General features: G+C 34.2%; 2 protein-coding genes across 8 annotated transcripts in view; one reads left to right on the top strand and one right to left on the bottom strand.

Annotated features, from left to right (window-relative positions):
- Nucleotides 1–5,104, top strand: part of LOC111050820 (aryl hydrocarbon receptor nuclear translocator homolog) — a 105,404-nt gene extending 100,300 nt beyond the window's left edge. For 6 of the 7 annotated variants that reach the window (XM_039420942.1, XM_039420943.1, XM_039420941.1 and 3 more), the window contains one exon: nt 1,531–5,104. In XM_039420942.1, the coding sequence (XP_039276876.1) occupies nt 1,531–1,766 (236 nt within the window). In that variant the 3' untranslated portion in view covers nt 1,767–5,104. The remainder of the gene's footprint in view (nt 1–1,530) is intronic. The other variant, XM_039420940.1, reaches the window with a different exon arrangement.
- Nucleotides 5,105–6,085: 981 nt separating this feature from the next.
- Nucleotides 6,086–14,052, bottom strand: LOC111050821 (DNA-directed RNA polymerase III subunit RPC8). The gene is made up of 5 exons (XM_039420937.1): nt 13,604–14,052; nt 9,901–10,084; nt 9,153–9,290; nt 7,485–7,615; nt 6,086–6,234 (listed from the first exon to the last, which is right to left on the bottom strand). The coding sequence occupies exons 1-5, from the start codon at nt 13,712–13,714 to the stop codon at nt 6,187–6,189; spliced, it is 612 nt and encodes a 203-aa protein (XP_039276871.1). The 5' UTR covers nt 13,715–14,052; the 3' UTR covers nt 6,086–6,186.
- Nucleotides 14,053–24,982: the final 10,930 nt, after the last annotated feature.

The following is a 24,982-nucleotide window of genomic DNA, read 5'->3' as shown; positions in this document are numbered from 1 at the left end:
CCTCCCAAATCACTGATAATGCCCTGCAGTAACAACATTCATCCTCTCCAACCGCTTTGATTTCACTCTCATCTAATAATTACTCTCAATCTTACTTTCAATTTTGGTAGGAAATATATTGATGAGTTTTTAAAGATGAATATGACAATAAATAACGAAAACAGTTCAAATGTGTGCAACGCAATAAATAATGAGAAAATCCAAGATCACGTTAAAAGTATTCAAGCCAAGCCTAGTTATTTTAAAAATAAACATCAATCGAACTAATTTATTCTAATTCAAATATTGCAAGGAGAAATATATTCAGTATATCTATTATGCTGTATCTAATTTTTATTTCAAGACTGCATATAAAAAACCTTCAGTCGGAAAACTTTGAAGCCATTTATCTCAAACATTTCCAAATTTTGCTCATAACCTTCATCCACTTAGCCCTTCTGCCTAGAGTTGAAATTTATTGGAAAGAAGAGCTTAACTGCCATTCAATGAAGATGAAGCTAGTCAACGCAGAGGGTATTGTGTCAGGCAATCATATACAACCCTTTGGTTGTATGTAATTCTTGTTCAGAACATTCCTCTGTGCCCTGGTTTTACCAGTAAAACATGAGGAGCAACTCTAGATATGGTACAGATATATCTGGAAGAGAGTTATTTTCTTTTTCAGAATTAATCTACGGCTATCCCCCGTATTATATAAAACTACTGATTGCAGCGAAACCCAAAAGTAATATATGTAATGACTGCTATACATTATGCACTATAAATAAGCCGTGATAGAAAATTATGATTGTACTAGAGCTTAGGAAAAAACTAAGAACCGTATGCACCATCTACGTTTAACGCTGATTCACGATTGCATGAAGTTATTTATTTATTTAGGTATGTCGCATTATTTATTATGTTTCGTTGCGGGTTTAAACTATATTTCCCCGTTCAAGCCGAGATGGCACATAATATGGACCTAAATCGTTTCATAATAAATTTTTGTATTATTGTCCTGTTAGAATAATGTCACATTCTTGAAAAGCATGTAAAAATATATTGGTTTGTCACACTATATACTGTGTGTCCATACGAAACTGTATCTTGTGGTTTTTGGCAGAATGCTGATCTTTCCCAGTTTAAAGCGAGATGGCACATAATTAGGCCTAAATCTTTTCGGAATAAATTTATGATATTTTTTGTATCACTGTCAAATTGAAATGCCACATTCTTGAAAAGCATGTGACAATAATTATTATTGGTTTGTCACCCTGTACTTCATGTGTCCCATTGGAAACAGTGTCTCGTAGTTTTTGGAATGTTTCCCTTATTCTTATAATAAGTACATCATCAAAATGATAGGGAAAGGAAAAATAAGGTAACCTTGTGCTATTCCACTCAATAGGATTTAGATAGGATATTCATAGGTTAGGTCTTTTAGAAATATGGTGTAAAATTGAATAAATAACGATTCAATTTTGCGCTGTGATTGTATGTTGTGTGTCTTGATTGCAACAAATGTTACAATTGGTGTGTTGTATGTGGCAGGCATGTGGTCATGGCAGGGCGCTAGTCAAACGGCAGACGGCGGGGCGGGAGGGGGCGGAGGCCCACCACCGCCGGGAGGGGGGGCGCACCCCCACCCTCACCCTCATCCGCACCCTCATCCGCACCCTCATCCCCCCCAGCAGCAGGAGTTGTCCGACATGATGATGCAGATGCTCGACCACGGGGCGGCCACCTCCTTCGAGGATCTCAACATGTTCAACACCACTTTCGAGTGATCAAGTGAATGAAGGTGAAAGTCGGTCGGCCACGTAACACTAAGCAAACCCTGTTTTCATGAAACCTATCCTCATCTTGTTTTACTATTAAAATATGTTAAGCAATGCAGGTTAATCACAACAAACCTAACGTGATTTTGTATCTTATAAAACAGGAGAGTCACAGTATAATCAGGGTGTCCGTCCACGGGGCGGGAAAACCGGGAGTTATACGTTTGTGTGAGAAATATACGGAAATTTTGTCGAGATACGGGATTAATGATACTTGCGAATTCATGAATTTTGATGTCCAGTGATAGCCAGTCCAAGATACTGGGACTTGAGATACTGAAGAATGTAGCTGAAAATGTTATAATAACTCCCTTCAATACTGGAAAGAAACAGGAAATAAATTATAGTATGAATTTTATTTTATATAAATAAAATAGGTTATAAGTATCATACTTTGAATGTATATGATCATTTTTTCGGCTGTTTTCTAAAATTCTTCATTCTGGTCAAATGAGAATTACTCGGGTTAGACAATCTTTTGGTTTCAGTTCAAGAAATTATTTGATCGATTAGAGATAGAAACGAATGGCTGTTCATTCTTAGTGGAGAAATACTTCATTTGTGAAGCATAGCTCTGTTGTACGAGCTGTATATTATTTTCATAAACCATACTGTATCAGTTTCCAACTCCCTTCACAGTATCTGAATTATTTCAGAAAGAATAAATTAACATTTCTATTTATTATTTTATTGTTACAGGGTAGTGTTTCATGAAACAGGATCCCGGTTGAGAAAATAAATTACTGAATAAATATTAGACTACCGTATTGAAAAAGCTGCACATATCAGCACATCATGGACCTTTTTCAGAAGGATTTTCGCTTTTTAATCAAGTGCTTGTGTGAGAATGAGTGTTGTTAGTGTGTATCGCGCAAGCGCACGCGTTCGAGTGCCATTGGGCGAGCGAAGTGAGTCTGAAATGACGAAATAAATAAATTGTGTTGCCATCTGTAGTAGATGAATAATGAAACTAGTGAATGAATAATAATGAACAGTATCGAAACTTTAAAGACCCTCCATAGTTAGCGTGAATGGTGTTTTATAATTAAGCAATTTTTTAATAATATGATATCGAAGATTGATCGTTATTAAGTACTATAGCAATTGTCGGAATTTAACGGCTTGTATTGATGAGATGGTTGTACGAATTTGATCCGTGGTTTTCAATGAATTTGTGCTCTGCTGTCATAAAGAGAATAGGTACCACTGGTTCTTATGGCAGTGTTCATACATTGTCAGACTGCTAATGTGTGAACCCTCCCATAAGAACCAATAGTATTTTCTGGCAGGAATTCGTCGGAAACCAGTGCTTTACCGGTTGATTAAACTCTTATGTAGACCGGTTTAAACAGTCTACAAAAATGAACGATTAGTATACAATATTTTAAAGATAATAAAATTGAGTATGAATGTAACTTGATAAAGTTATTACTTTGTGTATAGAGTGTGAGACAAAGGAGCATTCCAAGAGAAAAATGAATTTATTTTATATATTATAAATAGACTAGCCGTGATTTTGTGATTAATAAACTCATGCTTAGTACAGCCTTTTAAACCATGTATTGTTTGTAAATGGTTCACAAACTGATTGGTTTCTTGTAGACTTACATAAAACGTTTTAAAATGTTGTGAATTTGTTTTATAATTTATTTTTGTCAATTAGGAGTGCTGTTGGTTGTATTTATTATGTTCATTGCTCAGTAAACACTTGAACATTGTTTAGAAGCCTTGTAGTAATATTTAATAACCACACTAACCTGTGGATGGCTGCTTGCGATTTTTTAAACTTTAGAATTTTCTCCTATCAACCTCTGAAAAATATAGTGTAATACTTTTCAATCAACTTGGCAGCCGTTTGGTTCAGCCTATCCTCACTCACGTTATCTGAATTGGGTTTGCTTCTCTCTGAATGCATGAAATGGCGAAATACGTTCTGCTCGATTTTTGCTGGCTTGTATTTTCTTGTACCTATCTTACAAATTCAAGAGTATTGACAATTGTTAGTACCTAATCTTACTATGTATATAGCTTGGTTTTTGGTTTTCCCGAAACCTATATGGGATACCATATAATTTTCATAGAATTTGATTTTTCTTGTATATAACATTTTTGGTAAAATCACTTCATTTGTATGGGCTACTTTTTTTTAATTATTTAAAACCAATATAAAAACATGAAGCACCCTTTTATTTAAAATATTCCAAAAAACTCAAGTTGTTTTTATCCATGTAATAAAAACAACTCAAGTTGTTTGAAATATTTTAAATAAAATGGTACTTTATGTTTATATATTGTGTTTTTTAACATTCAAGAATAGTTGTGAACGAGTTTTGTTTCAACAAAATTAAAACATATTCGAAATTGAAGCTTATAAATAAATGATTCTTTTAATCCTATGGCTTCTTCTAACTTGGATTTTTTAGTTATTTTTCAGTATTCATAGTCAGTGTATGAGCTAGTTTCATGAACATTGAATATAAACTGTAACTACTATAACTTTATATATTTGTAGCTCTAAAAATATATTAAGAATTCTCAATTATTGTTTGAGTATTCCAGAACAGTTTTATTAGAAATATAGAATGGTTATAAAATTGATAGAGATCCTACAACTGTATTCAAGTTGTTGGATTTTTAATTACACGAGAAACATCTCACTTTTAACCGTTCTTTTATTGTACTATCATTGTAAGTTTTATTTAATTTCATGAAAGGTCCCCAATTGTCTCTTCAATAACAGTATTTTCTCATTCATTACACATTATTATTATTTTTCAATTATTCATTTATTACATGAATGCATAATATAACACTTGAGAGAAAGAACAACAGGCTTGAGCTCAAAACTGTTCTTTTTCCAATTTATACAATAACTAAGTCCAAAACGTTATCTAATATTTTTCTTATAAATTGAAATTTTTAATCGAAATATTGAGATTTCATCATTAAGAGCGGAACGATTTGTGGCTGAAACTTCTAATGTACATTTCCTAGCATAAAAATCACGTTTTCAATTACAATTCATCTATTTAAATGCTATTTGAGAGCACGAATTTGTTGTGATAGCAGAAATATTTTTTATTGTCTTGTACTTATTGTTTTCACTGGCTTCACTTTCCTTTTCTATGTTATGTTGTGTTATCAAACTTGTAAATCTATTAACTTATCTTGTAGTGTGTGCGAGTAAATGAGATTGTTGTATAAAAGGTGAATGATGACATTTTATATTATAATAGATTGTTTGCGAATTAGTTAGTGTGGTTATTATTAAAGTAAATTTTATTTAATTGATTTTTATTCTCGTTTATAATGCACACTTGGACATTTAATTACATAAATATCGAAGTAAAAAATGTATATTTGATTGTCTTGATAGAAAATATATAATACTTATATAAGAACTATGTGTTTTCCTTCAAAATTCTTAGGATATAAGGAATGTTGAGTCTAAAATATGAGTTATACTACTGAAATAAAACTGGAATAAATGAAACTGGCTTAATGAAACTTTTGGAAACGCTCATATTTCTAGAACAGCAAAAAATTTCGCCACTGATGACGTTTTTGAGTTTTCCTCTCCAGTATTACTAACATTCTAAAAGTATGGTACAAAAAGTTTTCATTTTTTGCTGAAAAATATTCTGATCGGGTATTAATTTAGCCAAAGAATGAGAATACCTCGAATTTGCTGAATATTTGGTTGCAGAGAGTCAGAGGTTTTGGGTAGAAAGGTTGATTTAACTAGTTTTGTGGTAAAAGTTCCACCAAAATACAAGGTGATCTGAGTAATTATACACGGTGTCCCACGAAGAGGCTTACACGTTTAATTTTATATTATGTGCCCATTCATGCACCGAACTTTTTTAAATTTTACACAGTTTACAAAGTAGGTTCTAAAAATATAAAAATATTCCGGGAAAATTTCAGCTCCCTAACCTTCGTAGAAACGAAATGGTGGCAGTATTTTTTCTAGGAAGCAAATTGGTAAAATTTCCAATATGCCGCCATTTTGTTCCTACGAAAATTAGGAAGCTGAAATTTTCCCAGAATATTTTCAGAATGAATTTTTCACTCAGCTCTACTTTTATCAAATTTAGCAGTTTGTTTAGATTCTCTTCTTGAATATCTCACTATAATATCTCCAATTTTATATAGGGGTGACATCTGGAGTTTAAGTTATCAGGGGTACGCATACTACAGTTACTTATATTACGTATATTATCTAGGAGTCAATGCAGAAGTATCAAGTGTAAAAAAATACAAAGAAATTTATTATACCAAATTTTATTCGAATGAATAGGACTAAATTAAGAACTAATCAAGTATCACAAAATAACTTTAGGAATAAACTTAGCAAAACAAACAGATATCAGCTCCACCATGATAAAAGACCAAGGCCAGGTTCGTTAATAGTAGCCTGAAATAAAAAATGAAAGATTTTCACTCATGCCATATACTATGCAAATTAGAAAGTTAATGAGGTTTTTCAGTGCCATATTCAAACCAAGATTCCAAAGAGTGATAACATTGAATAAAATTTATTGAATTTGTCACAATTATTCATTGAAATGAGGAAGTAAAGGAGATGGTGTAATGAAACTAGAGTCGGTTCTGGGATACGAGGCGATATAAGCAAAAATCTTGGAGCGGAAAGACCGACTCACAGTATCTTCGTCATAGACTAAAACTGAATAAGCTCAAAAAAAGTAGGTGAAATAAAACATTGTTAACTGGCATTTGCGAGTCCAGCAATTAACAGCGGAGATGAATCATCACTAACACAAACGCAAACTTTATGTTGATTGTTGGATTTCCTTTCGATGTGTCGACTATATCGAAGGTCCAACCTCTAATAGCAGTGGAGAAAGATTATTCTGCCTTGCCACTTTATCATTGGTCGCCCTGTCATTATTGTGACATATTGGCATTTGTTTCTGTGTGTTATGAAAATAGCACTGAAATATGCAGGCCTACAGCAGAGAAGAAGAAAAGCTTCTTGTGATGACATTTCGAAGTTTTAAGGGTTTTTAAACCCTTGAATTATTATGGAATTAATAAAAAAGAATACTGTACTGGATTTTTCTATTTCATTTCAACTGTTTCTCTTTTTTTCTTAAAAAAAATTAGACAAAACACAGCTGCCTCAATCACTGTAACCTCCTATTCAGTCAAGCTCAATGTACAAGCCCTGTCAATAATCCCTTATACACTGCCCTTACACTATAATACCTCATCCGATTTGATCTTTGAAATGCCAGTAAATTGGCTGATCAGTTTAGAGATAATAATTTAAATCAAGCTATATCATGATTCATTCAACATCAACGAATTACATCCTAAATTCTGTTTGAGATGTACCTTTACACACATTTTGGAATGAAGTTCAATATTACTAGATGTCGTCTGTACACCTTATGAAAGACAAACGCACTAAGCATTTTCGTATAAACTTTGGTACCTACCTATTTGGTGAGTAATTTGGTAAGTGATTTCTTCATTTCAAGCCTTGTTTCATGATAATAATGGTTTTATTACCATGTCAATAAAGCTCTTCATGGGGTTGTTTATGAGTCTTTCTATGTACTTCAAATAAACAAAAATAACCTGTACAGGGTATACAGCTCAAATGTTTTAAATGAGTGTTGAAGGAGTTTAATTTGAACTCACGGTAATAGAGTAAGGTATTTTGGGTTGCTCAGTGAGAGGTTCGGCGGGAATGACTTCCTTGGCCTCAGGATTGAGCACCGGTGACGTTTCAACGAACGTCTCTGCTGTCACGCGGAACCTTATTTTCACACCTGAAAACATTACAACATTAATTTATGAATGAGAATTTATTTGTATACCTTATTCAGTGATTCAGAAATGAAAAGGCTATTTGGCAAACATTCCCAAAACCTAAATTCAGTAAAAGTTATATTAAGACTACATAGTGTAATGGTGAAGATATTGAAATAAATTTATTGATTGGGGTTACTTTAAAAAGATATGGAATTAGGACTTTTCCAATGAGACTTTAGTGATCTTGTAGCTGAATTTTGTTTGTAAATTTTTATCGTGAGAAATTCATTTTTCTGTTAATTTTCTCACATTAAGATTTTGCTAACTTGCGTCCGGGAAGACTCCAATTTTATGCAGGGTTGAGGTATTCTCACGGAACTGTATTTCCGTTAGCGATGGAAAATACAGGAGTATTTGGGAATATTTCAAACTTGCATTATTTTACTCTCCCACGGAATTATGCTCGTCTCCACGTGGACCGTTTTCTAGTTGGTGGAAGGGGAACATAATTTGCGTAGAAAAGATCAGTTCCAATCAAGTCGCGGCCGGAATAAGATTATAATCCGGACTCGGGCCTCGAGGGCCCAAAAATTAACGTGTGTGTTGAATTTTTTTGTTGTCTAAATTTGTTGAAATGTAATAGTTTTCATCGCGGGATGAATTGAAGTATTTTAATTGTTTGAAGTGAATGTGTAATTTTTATTGAAGGTATTAGTGAGAACATCCTAGTGTAGTGAAAATTTTAATAGTAGTGGATTTATAAATTGATCGATTGTTAGTGCCATTATATTATCCAGCTAATGCTAAAAAACCTTGAATGACCGAGTCCCCAATTACATTAAAGTATAGAGATGTGTAAAGTTCGCTACCATCGTAAACAGTTAGAATTCCAGACAAACAGTTAGTAAAAACTTACAGTTAGTGTTATAGAATGTGCAATGAAACGATACAAATTATTTGCTGTCCAAATTTAAACAAGATTAATTCATTTAATAAAATTTTACAAGTTGAATAGAAAGACAACGTTTGTTGTTAATAAAGTCCCATGAATCGTCCTTTAGAATATTTAGAAAACTCTCTTCTAGGTACCCCCATCTGGGAGGTTACAATAGAATTGGTAGTAACTCACACTTTTTGATTTTCTTGAGACATGACTAGTTTCGGGTATTTGTCCCATTATCAAAAGTTGAAGTTATATCCTGAAACTAGTTGTGTTTCACCAAAAAAAGGATACTAGTAATAAAACTTCCAAGTCAACTTATTGAAATAAATAAATATCAATGAAGTGATAAACATAATTCATTTTCAATTAAACGTAAATATATTATCAACAACATATTCACAGACAGGAATATACAAAATCAATTGAAGTGAAACTAATATAGAGACCAGACGTGAAGAAACTTTTAAACAAGATTTAAAGAGCATATTTAGTCAATGAAACCAAGAAATAGAAAAAATAAATACATTATGAGTATATACTGTTTGAAACGCTTGCCAGTGACTATCTTTAGGATTAGTGGTAAAGTGTAATTACTGAAATATGTGACCGACCTGGATCCATGAACAGGTCATGCTTGTCTCCGTCCACGTCATACTCCCAGATCCACACCTGTTCGCGGTCGTCGAAGCGAGACGGATTCTGCAGGTTCTCCGGCGGAATGAAGATGTCATCGAAAAAGCCCAAAGTCACTAAATCACAACACAAATTTCGTTAACATTATTCATATAGCTTAATAAACTTTAGTGATATTCGCTTTGAACTGTCCGCATTTCTCATAAATAAATAATGCTTCCCATCCAACCCTGACAATACTTAATGAATCTCACTATAATTCAGTCTAAATAGAAATAATTTTATTGTTTGTCTAAATGAATAAATATAAATTTTATTGTCATCCCATTCATAGAACAAATGACAACGTCAAATAAAAGGTCTGACAGTAAACACAAAGATGAAGAACATACAAGCACAAGTTAAGAAACAAGAATTTTTCAAACACACAATCAAAAAACAAAAATATACTACTGGAAATTTTACTAGTTTTCTTCATGTGGCCATAATTTCAACTCCAGAGAATATGAAATATTCAACACAAGTTAAATCACCAACCTTGTTAATGAAAAGTCTGTCACAATAAATTATAAATTAAGTTGCCTGCAAAAAATAATATCGTAAAGACGGTGTCATTTTCACTATGACAAAAATGTGGAGGCGCTATCTCAAGTTATCGTCCACTCTCTAAATATGATCTATCTAAGCGATGTTTTAGACTTTTTCGCCTAACTATAATTCACTTACCGTGAATGCCATCTTTGGACGAAGAGCGAATTTTGCCTACGATAACCTCTTCAATGGCGGGTCGAAAAACCACGTATCGGAATACAACCTTAGTGTGGGCTGCTCCATCACCCGGAAATATGAACGAGTTGTCCAATTCTTGGATATCAAACAGTGAAATGCACAGACCAACATTGTAAAGAACCTGTAAGCAAACACCGACTTATCAACATTTTAGTAATCAATCAACATCAGTTAAGACAGCCAGCCACAATAGTCGATTAACATCAGTTAAAACAGCCAGCCACATCGTAGACCGCATTTGAACAAAGATATTGTCAAAGGTGTCAATATTAATATAATTCGATAATTAATTTATTCCACAACAAAATTTAACTCAACAGAAATGCAAAAAAAATGCAACCTTGGTTAGTGAGATAAAAATAAACCCTGCCAGATAATACTGCCTTTGAATGTCCACAATAACTTTCAATTTCAAAATCAATAAACAAGTAGCATAGTTGTTTACAACATATTTTGTTACTAATAGTAATTATTGTCGATACAACAACTCAAACACACATTAGTTGTTTACACACTGATATCTCGCCGACAGGACATAATTCACTCTGATGGACAGTATTAGAGGAGGCTGTGGTTTTTAACTGCGCGAGGTTTGCTGTTCACAGAACTACTAGTAGGTACTCATACTCTGACTAAGTTAGTTGCCGAATGATAAAACTTGACTTGGTTAGAGTAGATCAGTAATTGACCGAACGCAATAAGTCATTCTCTTCCTTCAGAACAAACACCTCATCACCATCTATCCACTTTCCTAGCTTTGATACGACAGGCTCTATCTATCCACAGATGCTTCACTAACCCATCCTGCTTACTTTTTGTAGCCAGTCCAAATAATTTCCTACGCAATTCAGTGAGAGATCGGTTCACGTAAGTCGCCGAATTTGAATCAAAGCCCAATTGACGCATGGAAAGTTCCATCACCCCTTTTCGCGCTTCAAAAAACTTGAATGTATCAGTTCTCTTCACGAACTTACTATACCTGATGTAGGGCGGTTATTTCTCTTAGGCAACCTATGACATAATTATATTTATACAGTTATCTGATAAGTCAAAGCACATAGCTTTCCCAATGTTTTTTCAATACTCACCACGTTCCCATTATTAGATTCCGTAACCCCATATATCTCAACCGTATTCAACTTACTGTATTATTACTATCGTCCATAAGCATTGAAAGTGAATTGAATCTCTAGTCAAAATTTCTTTTTCAATGCATCGATTTCTCCTCGCATTGATGTAATGATGATGGCTTCTTGTTTGGATAACAGTTCAGAACATGCATCAAGTTTCATAGTACAAGATTTTTGAAAGTTGCTCAATTCACTCTGTAGTTTGCGTTGCCCCTCTAACACACCAGATAGAATTTCAGTTTTCAGAGCATTTAACATTCGTTCATCAGTAACAAGGTCCAATACATCTTTATTCACATAAGTATTGTCATTGGGATTATCCACCGTTACCTAGACCAGTGTTGAGTCGGTAGAATTTGCTCGATTTAGTCTGGACTCATTATTGTACTTATCACACTTCCATTTTTCAGCCAAGTCGAGGTCGACACAGCAACCTTCACACACCCCGCATGAAAGAAACTTTTACACTGGATTCAACAGATTTTCTCGTCACTTGAACGATTTATCATCTGCTTGCATTACACTTCACACAGTTAGCCTACTCATATAGGATTTTTTCAACAAGCTGCCTCCTGGTGTGAAGCAGTTGGATGAGGCCGCCTTCAAAGAGAGCCGTCAGAAAGCTGATTTGTGATAAATCATATTATAGCGTGAATGAATTTATTCATCTGAACTTTTTTTAAAAGTGGTCACTGTTTTATCTGCCAACTGAATAGTTTTTGTGTAGGCCTATATTGAAATCGAACTCTATGACGCCATCGATCCCACAAATGTGGATAATGGATGAAGCAGAAGGTATTAAGGATATTGCAAATTTGGAAATCACAATGATTATAAATTGATTTTAAAACAATTTTGAACAAAAATGTTGAACACAAAACTTGGACAAAATACAGCGCGCTTGGAAGCAGGATTTACGATCGACAGCACATTATCTTATCTACGCAGCTCTTCAAAAATACGTCCTCTCTCTAGCTCGTCTACTTGCTACTGAATGATACAGCATCAAAGGTAGCAACCGCTAAAGTGATTTCTGATTTTTACACAAGGAAAGAGTGTTAACTTAGTACTAGTATATTTAGTTTTGTTCATAGCCATTTGACGTTGTTATAGAGACGATTAAAACGTCCCTAATTCCACCTGAATAATAATGTTTTCATTGAATCAATATAAACTTTGACTAAAATCTCTACTAAGGACACCAGGCTTGGCTACAAGTTGTGACCGTGTGTGGAGTAAGTTGAGACAGGTAAACGAAACGAGACGGAACTGCGCTACCTGTCCACTGGGCTATTGTTCCAAAAAGGTTCATCCTCTAACTCTCGACTAGCATACTTTATTGTCCTCTGATTACGCTTCATTACCCTCATTAGTGGTCCAGTATGGTTTCTTGAAGGCTATTCCAGCTGGTAGAACCAACTTATCCATTACTTTGCACCTTACATCTGTTGTATTTTCTACTACAATAAATTATTGAATCTAAGTCAGTGATCCAGTACTTGTAATTGTATATTCCCAGTGGTTCATTTGATGTATCTCAACTCGCTCACAAGCTGTATACAGACCAACTTGAGTTACATACAATTCGAAACTTATTGAACGCACGATTTTTTGGCGTCCTTTTAAATTCTAATAGATTGAACACAACTTGGCAAACATGATGTGTAAAATGTGTTTGACAAATTCTATTCAATCTTGTAGAATTTATAAGGAAAGCAAACAAATGTACATCCAGAAATAGATGTGGGCTTTACTAAATTTGTACTCATCATCAATAGTAATATGTGTGTTTCTCCAATCACTCTATTACTGTAATCAATGTATCCAAACCACAGGTTTACAGCTGAAATTGCCTTTGAATAACCAGACTGATACACCAAAATATTCCTCGGAATGGAAACCTTAACAATAGACAACGAAAATTTCGAAATTCAATAAAAATAGGCGACCACTGAAGGGTTACTTGAACTTCTAACCGTCCAACCATTGTTTTCGGCGGCGCCGTCTTGTTTCTTTAACCCGTTAAGACACTAGTGAGACGGCAGGTAAGAAAAACGCTGCCTCGAATCTATAAAACATAAAATATGGGGCCGCGAAAAGATGTTTTTAATATTACTGTAAGCTTGTGATCATATTTAATGCGTATACAGTACCTATGTATACAGAATTTGAAACGCAACCAGCAATTACGAGCGTTCATTGTGAATGTTTTTATAGCTCTATCCAGATTTTGTAGCTTATCTGCAAGTTTGGTCATGCATAACCAATCGTTCACTTGCACAAATACAAATCCAACTTAACCACACACTAAATAACGCTTTAAGAAGTAATACACTGCTGGAACAGTTGGTATATTAGCCTGGAGTCTTAATGAAATACAAAACTTATTAATTATATTATTCTTTACGGTTAAATAGTTTAATACTGAGTTTGGCACTCTCAATGATGTATCAAATAATTTATTAAACATATTAATAAAAATAATCTATTACAATTTTTTAGTTTCTCACCTTGTTTGCTAATTTTCCGTTTAGATAATCTGACACAGAAGATTGTAGAGTTGAATTGAATGAAGATGGTGGAGTTCTAACAACATCTTTGAACTCTGCTAAGATAAACATTTTATTGAAGAAATTCCAATATTATCTACAAGGAGTCAAACACAAATCATAATCATACATGAAACAAAATGAATAGAATAAATTACTGGGCTATGCCTAAAATTACTGATTACCGCACAATTGCATCTCAACTATTTTTAACCATATCGACTCATTTTTTTGGAATAAGAGATGAGTAGAAACTGAGAGTTGGTAGATGATTATCAATATTAATCGTTGAAATTTAACAAATTAAAAATTAATTACAAGATTTACAAGTTACAGCTAGGCTGTTGAATTTTGTTTTCCTAACCTACAAACTTTTAACTAGCGGCGCCATTTTTGGCCATGCATGGAGCAGGAGTAACGACACTGAAAACTAGAGTGGTTACTTTATGCCAACAGTCACACAAATAAAGTTGACACTGTAGAGCGACACAGCAAAACAGCAACGCATGCGCAGTAAAATGCACTACCTCATCCGCTCTTTCATGAGCTGTCTCATGGTCTTATAAATACAGCACGAATTCAAGCGAGACTACCACTATTTCTACACACAAAGTAGGAGGAATTCCTCTTCTTTGTGATCCAGCTCAGACAGAAATCGTAATTTGCGTATACAAGCGCTTTCTACCGGTATAAGTTGATACTACACAATGGTCATATGAATAAAGTTGAGCATTTGCTCATAGTTCTAAAATATGGAGCATTGGCTTCATTTTCTATGAATAAACGTGAGCAAAACCTTTTGCTCATGCTCATCAAAAAAATAGTTTGAGCATTTGCTCAAAAGTAAAAGCTTTTGCTCAAAATTGTATGAATAAACTAGAGCATTTGCTCAACTTTTGAAGTAAATGCTTCAAAAAAGGTGAGTCTAGTCTAGAGCAGCTTATCACCTTTTGCTCGTAGTAAAATGGCTCAACTAATTGAACTAATTCGTATGAGGAAGAGGAAACTATACCAGATACTATCACAACCAATAGTGTAGAACTATAAAACTCTTTTTAGATTCAACCATGATATATATCACCATTATTCCTACAAAAGAATAAATACAAAAGCTACCTGTTATAAAGATAGCCATCACAAAATAGAAAATAGGCATTTAAGAATATGAGAGTGTAGACGATTATAAGAAGGCTATTGATATTATAAGAATATGCTGAAGAGTATTATAGAGATGACATTTTTTCACGCTATTATTTCAAAATTCTAAACTCAACTAACCTAAAACTGTATTCATAAAAAAAAATTGCATAGTTGCCTGTAAAGTTGGTATACCGGCGAAAGTTCTACGTGACAACGACTTTGAGTGGTAAAATAATTTTAAAGTGAATATTCATTCCTATAGTTGGAAGAAGGATGAAATAATAGTAACAATTTAAAACATCTATTTATACAAAGAATTATATTTAAAACATTCATTTATACAAAGAATCTCGCACTGAATTTCATATTAACAAAATTTTATTTTTACCTTCACACATCCTCAACAAAATCACTCTGTCTCTCTCGCTCTTAGGCTAGTTACATACACATCGATTTTTGGTCGTACGATATTTTACCGTCCTTATAAATTCTATTAGATTGAACAGATGATTTCAAACATATGATGTTTGCCAAGTTCCGTTTAATCTGATAGAATTCATAGTGACGGCAAAATATTGTACGACCAAAAATTGATGTGTGTGTAACTAGCCTTAGGCGGGCTAACTGTGCTCGATTCAATTTTTTACATAGCAAGTCGCGCTCATTTTTTCAAGTTAAACAAATTATTATTGGCTAAGAAACGATTTATACTACTTTTGTAATTGAAAACTACCACAACATTGTGATTACTACAACATAACCTATTCACTTATACCTATTATACTTACACTTATAGGTACCTATTCACTTATACTTATTCACATAACCTATTCACTAAGTAGTGGCGCAGTCGCAGGAGATTGCTCCGTTTCACTCTCTCTCCAGGTGAATGTCTTCGGGCTGCTGTTGTGTTGCTCGCCACTGCTCCTATTCGTGCTCTTTCCAGACAACCGTGAACCGAAACGAACACTCTCACTCGCTCTCAGTGAGCTATAAATACAAATTAAGGCTACAAAAGCTGATGAAAAATTTTTAAAATACGTGAGCATTTGCTCCAGAGTTCAGGAGCATAAGGTAAGAGTATAAGGTAAAGCTTATTCATATCAAAATGAGCAAATGCTTTTGCTTCTACCTTTTGCTCATGAGCAAAACCTTATGCTCAATGCTTTTGTTCATGAGCATTTGCTCTGGTTTTATTCATATGGGCCTGTTTCGCCTAATGGCCCATGAGCATTTTTGTTCATGAGCATTTGCTCTGGTTTTATTCATATGGGCCTGTTTCGCCTAATGGCCCATATGAATAAAACCAGAGCAAATGCTCATGAGCAAAAGCATTGAGCATAAGGTTTTGCTCATGAGCAAAAGGTAGAAGCAAAAGCATTTGCTCATTTTGATATGAATAAGCTTTACCTTATACTCTTACCTTATGCTCCTGAACTCTGGAGCAAAAAAATGCTCATGTATTTTAAAGATTTTTCATCAGCTTTTGAAGCCTTAATTTGTATTTATAGCTCACGGAAGCGGTAAATATCCAAACAGGGGGCACCGCTTGTGTTTGCGTCGTCTGCTCTGTTTTCTATTTTTTATGAATACAGTTTTAGGTTAGTTGAGTTTAGAATTTTAAAATAATAGCGTGAAAAAAGGTCATCTCTATAATAATCTTCAGCATATTCTTATAATATCAATAGCCTTCTTATAATCGTCTACACTCTCATATTCTTAAATGCCTATTTTCTATTTTGTGATGGCTATCTTTATAACAGGTAGCTTTTGTATTTATTCTTTTGTAGGAATAATGGTGATATATATCATGGTTGAATCTAAAAAGAGTTTTATAGTTCTACACTATTGGTTGTGATAGTATCTGGTATAGTATATGGTTTAATCAAATACTGGATTGGCAGTTGCTTTACTCAAGCAAAACCGTTATGAAAATTCTCTATCATCCCAGAAATTTAAATCATTCATTTTTGACAGATTTTTCTCACTTTTAAAATTTCTTCGCAGTCATCTTTATCAATCGCATTAAAAACATCTATTAATTCCTCCATTATAATTATTTTTACATTCAAATAATGTAACTATAACCTATATTATTATCGTCTACAGAAGCATTAAAAACAACCGTCGAAAAATAATTTACCATCTGCTGTTTCCCCATCAAATCTTTAGAGATGTCAAGTTAATCCAAATTATTTGGTTTAAACCTCCTGTTCTGAAGGTTTAAACTTTCCCAGAGTTTAAACTCAATACAGAGTTCAAACTGATTCTGTGCAAACGGAATTTTAGTTTAAACAAAAAAAATCCAGTTTTGGTTTAAGCTTTAGCTTAAACTTACACTGTGCAAACGGCCCTAATAAATCATACAAAAATCTGGTGTGGCGCACTCACACAACTTTCCTTGCCGTTATGAAAATTGATCACCTGACGCTAGTGTTCCCGCCCATCACAAGTCTACTATTCAAAGATTTGAGCCAGCTGGTGACAGGGCAATAACGCTGGAGACACACATGAGGTCTGCTATCTCTTCATAGTGAATGGTTTAATAGAATCAACAATAATTTGCAATTGAATAATCATATTTTCTCGAATTTAAAGCTTATTTTAAATTTTAGGTGAAAATGTTACTGAAAGTTGTAGAGATTTTCATGCTCAATCTACTCCACTTGATTTTTTTTGTTTCAATTGTATCTGAAGCCTGATAATTGGGAATCTATCTGCATTGCTGGGGCGGAGCTCCTGAAATTTTCACAGATATGATGGGACTTGTGGCAGTTGATAGAGCTTATCGATGACTATTTTATGTATGAATTTGATCAAAATCGTTGGAGCCATTTCCGAGAAAATCACGAAAAACCCTGTTTTTGACAACATTTTCGCCATTTTAGCCGCCATCTTGAATTGCATTTGATCGAAATTGTTCGTGTCGGATCCTTATAGTGAAAGGACCTTAAGTTCCCAATTTCAAGTCATTCCGTTAATTGGGAGATGAGATATCGTGTACACAGGCGCACATACACTCATAAGGTGCGTACAGACTTTTGCTCTGCTCCGCAACCGAACGTCACTCCAGCAGAGCGATTGATGATCGACCGGGGAGCAAGAGTGGTTCGACCGGGGAACGCGAGAAGATCTAACATCTTTCGTAACGTTCATGATGGGTGCGCGGGCGGAGCGACTGTAGTACGATGGAGGAACGAGGGCGGTACGAAGGCGGAGCGTGTTCGGTGCGGGTTGGAAGTGCGTATATGTGTACGCAGCTTAACACACACACACACACACACACACACACACACACACACCACACACACACACACATACAGACCAATACCCAAAAACCAGTTTTTTGGACTCAGGGGACCTTGAAACGTATAGAAATTGGGGTACCTTAATTTTTTCGGAAAGCAATACTTTCCTTACCTATGGTAATAGGGCAAGGAAAGTAAAAATGAAATGAATGAGTAGCCTACCTACATTTTAAAATCAGGTGTTAGTGAACACTAATGGTAGCTTCTACTCACAAATTTGACATTTGAATAAAAAAATCTGGTGTGGCGCACTCACACAACTTTCCTTGCCGTTATGAAAATTGATCACCTGACGCTAGTGTTCACGCGCATCTCAAGTCTACTATTCAAAGATCTGAGCCAGATGGTGACAGGACAATAACGCTGGAGACACACGAGGGCTGCTATCTCTTCATAGTGAATGATTTAATAGAATCAACAGTTGCCAGCAGTTTGCAATTTTATAATCACATTTTCTCGAATTTCGAGCTTATTTTCAATTTTAGGTGGAAATTTTACTGAACATTAATTGTAGAGATTTTAACGCTCAATTGTCTCCACATGATTTTTTTGTTTAAATTGTATCTGAAGCCTAATAATTGAGAATCTAAAATCAAAATTTGCATAGATGGGGCGGAGCTCCTGAAATTTTTACAGATATGGGACTTGTGGCAGATGATAGAGCTTATCAATGACTATTTTAGGTATGAATTTGATAATAATCGTTGGAGCCGTTTACGAGAAAATCACGAAAAACCCTTTTTTGACAACATTTTCGCAATTTTTGCCGCCATCTTGAATTGAATTTGATCGAAATTGTTCGTGCCGGATCCTTATATTGTAAGGACCTTAAGTTCCACATTTCAAGTACACACACGAGGTGTTTACATATTTACGCGCCGCGAACATGAGCAATTCACTTTTTAATCAGCTGATGCCAAGCTTTTTGTATCTGTATCTTACCGTCTCTGTAAAAATAAAGATATAGTCAGCTGATTAAAAGTGAATTGCTCATGTTCGCGACGCATATATCTGTACGCACCTACACACACCCACATACAGACCAATACCCAAAAAACACTTTTTTTGGACTCAGTGGACCTTGAAACGTATAGAAATTTGGGTACCTAAATTTTTTTTACCAATGGTAATAATAGGGCAAGGAAAGTAAAAATATGTCATAGAATTTTGTCAAAGTCATAGCAAAAGTAGAATTATTTTTTACGTGTATGCTACAGACAGACGTTAACGGAAGCGTTAATTGATGTAGAAGTTGTCAATTGAATACTTTGTGTATTAATCAGCTAAAATCATGTGTCAGCGTATAGAAGATGGTCTGTGTGATAGCATCAGCTTTTTTTTTTAATAAATAGAAAAATTACAGAAATAGCCTGCAATTAATTCCAGCTGACTAAATTATAGGTTGAATCACATCAAATTTTTTCTTATGCTCTTCAATAGTTTTTTCTATATCCTGAAAAAGGACGGAGTGAGTCAATTTTGTTGTCCAACGAACTTGACGTGTCAAAAGGTTCGAAGAATAAGTGCTGGTTGCACAATAGCCCAATAGGTTATAATTTAAATGTGATTAAATTCCACCAGAACCAATCAGAGAAGCCGTCTTTTCAAGAACGCCTTTTCTTATTGGTTCTCGTGAAATTAATCACGATTAAAATTTAAGCGGCATCAAATTCTCTTTAATTTGATGTATGATTTCACAGGCTTACGAATTTCCACATGACTGTTCCAGCAGCTTTAGTGTTGAGTGTGAAATCTTCAGTTTTGCAACAATAGATCAAATATTGACAAGTAAAATGTATTGAACACAATTTTTGACTTAAAGGCTGGTTCGGACCAGTCAGAAGGTGAACATATCAAAAGTCCCTATCCCTACCCCATACGCAAAAGTTAGAGATCTCGAAACACACTTTCATACATTTATTATGAATTAGAAGGTATTTTCTATCATGTTGATAATTTGAATTTGTATGATGAGGTATCTGAAAATATTAGGAATAAGATTGCAATAATGGAAAATGTGGAATATGTAACTTGTAATGGTAGTAAATCAAGGGATATAGTAATCTATTTGAATTTTATTAATCATACTGAAAATGCAATAGAAGATAAGTTGGATATTATAAGTGTGAATAATGATTAGAGATCTAAAAGAGGACTAAATGAATGTCCGGTTGCACAAAAGCCGCTCAAATTTTAATCGTGATTAATTTCACGAGAACCAATAAGAAAAGGCGTTCTTGAAAAGACGGCTTCTCTGATTGGTTCTGGTGGAATTAATCTCAGTCAAATTATAACCGGCTATTGTGTAACCTGCACTTATTACAAAACCAGCTTTACAAAAAGCTGCGGGGGTCAAAAATTGTGTTCCAAACTTTTCCCTCTATAATCTTTCGTTGAATGTACTGTACTGTTTAAACATACTCTTACAAACCCATCCTGAAACCCCTACCTTTAAACCAAAACAAAATTTAGATGTTTTTTTCTAGAATTATTGTGATAAAAGTTTTTTGTTTGATTTCAAATGCAGTCTGACGTTATTCTTTATATTTAAATAACGATTAGCCTCCTGCTTGGCATCAGTCGGTAAAGCATGAGATATTTGATATAATCATATAATTAGGTCGTGGTTTTTTAATAGAATTCAGTCTCATAAAAATCTTTCTAGGCCTAGGTATTGGCTTCTCCTATAACTCTTGTAATTCAATAAAAATAAAGATATATAAATATGATACTTATACTATAGTGTTGAGGAATAAAATAAATTGCACACCATAAACATTTTTGATACATATATTAAACAATAATGCAAAAGAAAATAGATCGAGGCAAAAAATATATAAAGAGCGATAAAAAATATAATATAAAAATAGAACAATAATTTAAATCAGTAAAATATCACAGGCTAAACTTTATATTCTAGATTTATGGCACGAATCATTACCATGTGCCTTTATCTTAAAATTCATATGCATCCTTTGGCATGTAGCTGCGATATGCTCTTGTTAATACTTGTTGACTTGGACAATTCAATTAAAAAATAGGTTCTTTAAGATCAACTTGATAAATTAGCCACTAATAATCCAAATATATATATATATATATTAAAATCTCTAGTACTTAGTAGATTTCTTTGTATCGAATATATATTTTATCTCAGGGTGCAAGATTCGGCACCTGACGGAATAGGTAGAGCCATTCATCTAGTGAATTAGAGCTATAACAAACTATCGCAAATTATATTGCAAAAATTAAATATCATATGCATATGTTTTAATAGCCTAGATTTTATACTTCTTTGATCCAAATGGAATTTTCTGAAATGTATTGATCTATATTTTTTCTTCAATAAAATACCTTAATACTAATTTTACTTGCGCAAGTATTTCTCTTATTAATTTCTTATTTATAATAAAAACCCTTTCGGCGAGCTAGCTTTGATTATTAGATAGATTCGAAGCACTAGGGCGCCCATCACTAATTCAATATTTATCACTCACGTGTCGAAAATCTTCTTGTAAGCCGCCGATGTCGATCCAACTCCATGTGGTCCTGGAATATGGTAGCCGGAATCGTCTCTTCCAAGGGGTTATAAATTTATTTGAAATTGAAAATGACTTCTGCTTTACAATAGCATCACGAAGTCTTTTAAGAAATTTAATAATTTGATTTAACTTTAACCTTTACAAATTTATTAGCAAGGTACTACGCTCTAAAATATTTGGGGTCCTCTCATGGTGGCATTTGGCTGGCGAGTGCTGGTTCTCCTTTCTCAATTTTACAAATCTTATTTCCGACTTTCAAATTAACATAAAATTTGAATATCTTAGTCCTCCGCCATTTAGGTTCAAATAGATCGTACAAAAAATATCAATTATTACTCAGGTTGTGCGTTTAATAATTTCTTTGCCTTCGAGCCATATCGATAACATAGACTATACAATGTTTTAACACAAATCCAGTACATTTATATAAATATATAGAAATATTTTTGAATTGGCCTACAGTTGCCGCCTATTAACTGCCGTTTTGCTATTGGTGCATGCAAATTTTATTCGGTATTCATGCGCCTGGTACCTCCTATTTCCTGAATACACTTAATTATTTTTATTTGGTTTTTTGGTTATGCTCTCTACATGCTAGCTAATATTCTATACACTAATATTTATTTCATGCTACCTAATAATTAGCCACGTGATCATGTGTTTTTTCACATTGCATACTGTTTGATTGCAATAGAGCTCTGCCAAGGGGTTTTGGTCAGATTCTACGTTGCTCGATTTGATCGATCTCTAGGTCACCGATCCCTGAATACATATACCTAACCTCAATCTTCAAAATATTTTATATAATAATATATTTATTAGCAACAAATTCCTTCAAATCCTTTTTAGGTTTTTGTACCGTTTAGCCAGAACAAGCTGATGCTATCTAATCTTAGTTATTATCTATTTGGCGATATTAGCCAGTTACTTTATTTTCAGACCTATTACTATTTCGGTTAGGGATTTTTATCTACCCAAATTCGATGCTTTACACGCGCCCCTGGGTTTGAATTCAAATATTTGAGAATCACAATGTTTTTAATGAAAATCCACCCTTCAATACATCGATATATACTATACTTTATTTATAAATATACTCTCAGACTTTTATCACAATTCGCAGACATATCTGCTGCATCTCCTTTATACCTTTATCAAATACAATAACAAATCCTCCTCCTCAACACACATAAAATATCATAAACATAATCTTCTAAACGCATTCCTCCTTACAAACACTTAAAACATAATATTTTTAAATTCGCCGCTCGCAGGGCCGCCAACCTAACTACACACATTTCATGATTCTCACAATTGATTCCTTTCAGACAATAATTTCGATTTACAAAACTTCTGGGCTTATATCTTATAGTACTTCTTAGGTCTTAATATAAATAATTTTCTATACATCAGGTACAATCTTTTCTTTTGCTAATGGCTCTTTGGTTTTTTGGTAGCTTGCATTCACTTTAGGTTTTTTCAGGTAACAAACGTGGCATAACTAAAGGTAATAAATATAAAACATATAAATAAATATACCGACATTAATAAATATAATAAATAACAATAATAGATAACTTTTTGGGTACAGTACTTCTTTTTATAATCATGTGTTTAACAGACGTTACATTCATTTGATTCTGGTGGCTTTGGCCAGCTGACTGCTTGTTCTACGTTTTACATTGCTTACGTCAGAACTGGTTGTTGAGTCTTGCAAGTAACCTAGCTTCTACATTTTTCCTCTTTAAAGGTAATTAACAAATCTTAAATATTTTATCCCCGCTTGTGTCCTTTTTTATTTGATGTAACTAATTTAATTACATATTTAAAAATTACTCCCTTGCCTGTTGCAGGTTTTGATAGTTGGAAGGAAACGAAAAATCTGATTTGTTGACACGAGTGGCCTCACCAATATTAAATTTATTACGAAAGGTTAGTAATTGGCTTGATAGTGGTGTTTTCTTTGATTGCTTATCGTATTTATTTCAAATTCTGTGATATGGTTTAATATTGGCTACATTTTCCCACCAAACAATGTGCGTGTTCTCACTCTCTTGTAACTGAACTGTGTTATGCTGCGATATGGCTACGATAGTGAATGGCCCTGAATAAATTAAAAAGAATTTGCGAGTTACTTTCTCCAAAGCATTTGATAACCTGTGGCTCTTTACTAAAACTTCATCTCCAACGTTATATGAAAATATTTTATATGCTCGGTCGTGGAATCTCTTTCTGCTATTTGCCTTCTGCTCTAGCTTTAACCTTACTAGATGATGGATATTAGGGTTTGTTAATTTGTTCACTTCTGAGCTTGGAAAATCAATTAATTTTTCGATAAATGTATTGTTCCTTTTACCGAATATGATTTCGTAAGGCGTACGACCGGTGCTTTCATTTAGGCTATTATTATAACATTCTTCTAAAAATGGTATATATCTAACCCATTGTTGGTGTTTTTCATTACAGTACGTCCGCATAAAACGAGAGATCTCTGCCATACGTCGCTCTACCGGATTAGCGCTGGGGCTGTAAAGAGATGTCCTCGACCATTTAATATTAGCCAGGTGAAGTATTTCTTTCCACTGCTTGCTACAAAAATAGGTTGCGTTGTCGGATAGGATTCGTTTGGGCTTTCCTACTTCACTTGTCCATCTTTCCGTTATGCATCGGGCCAAAACTTCTCCGGTCAATTTACCTATGGGAAATAGCATGGTATATTTTGAAAAAACACATGTAAGCACGAATATGTATTTTTTTCCGTATTGCGCCATGGGCAATGGACCATATATATCCGCTGATATCAATTCCAATGGTGCGCTGGGGAGAATGGGATTCATTTCACCCCTGATATGGTATCGCGGGTATTTGGCTTTCTGGCATATATCGCAAGTTTTCACTATTTTGGCCACTTTTTTATGCATGCTTTTAAAATAACAGCTTTCTTTTAGTAGGTGGAGGGTCTTCGTAGTTCCAAAATGTCCAATGCGTTCGTGAGCTTCTTTTATCAAATCTGTTTCCATATTAGCGGGGATGATTAGGCGCCAGTCGTAAGTATTTTTAGCCGGTCGGTGGAACATAAATCCTTTGTAGCGGGTATACTGTCGCAGGTAATCGGGCGGTTCGGCAGCTCCTTCTTCCATCAATTCGCGGATCCGGGACAGTCTTGGGTCTTCATATTGGGCGATACGGATTCTTTCAGGGGTTAACATGGCAGTATGAATTCGTGGTTGGATGTTGGGAGGATATGGTATGCTTTCTCCACTCTTTACGGCGAAACATCTCAGGTTGGTATCTTGACAATATGTAGCGTCTATTTCCCTGGATAGAAAGTCGGCGGTCTGATTTTTCTT

This window comes from Nilaparvata lugens, chromosome 2 (genome assembly GCF_014356525.2).
Source record: "Nilaparvata lugens isolate BPH chromosome 2, ASM1435652v1, whole genome shotgun sequence".
NCBI lineage: Eukaryota > Metazoa > Arthropoda > Insecta > Hemiptera > Delphacidae > Nilaparvata > Nilaparvata lugens.
This window is presented reverse-complemented; position numbering and strand designations above follow the sequence as displayed.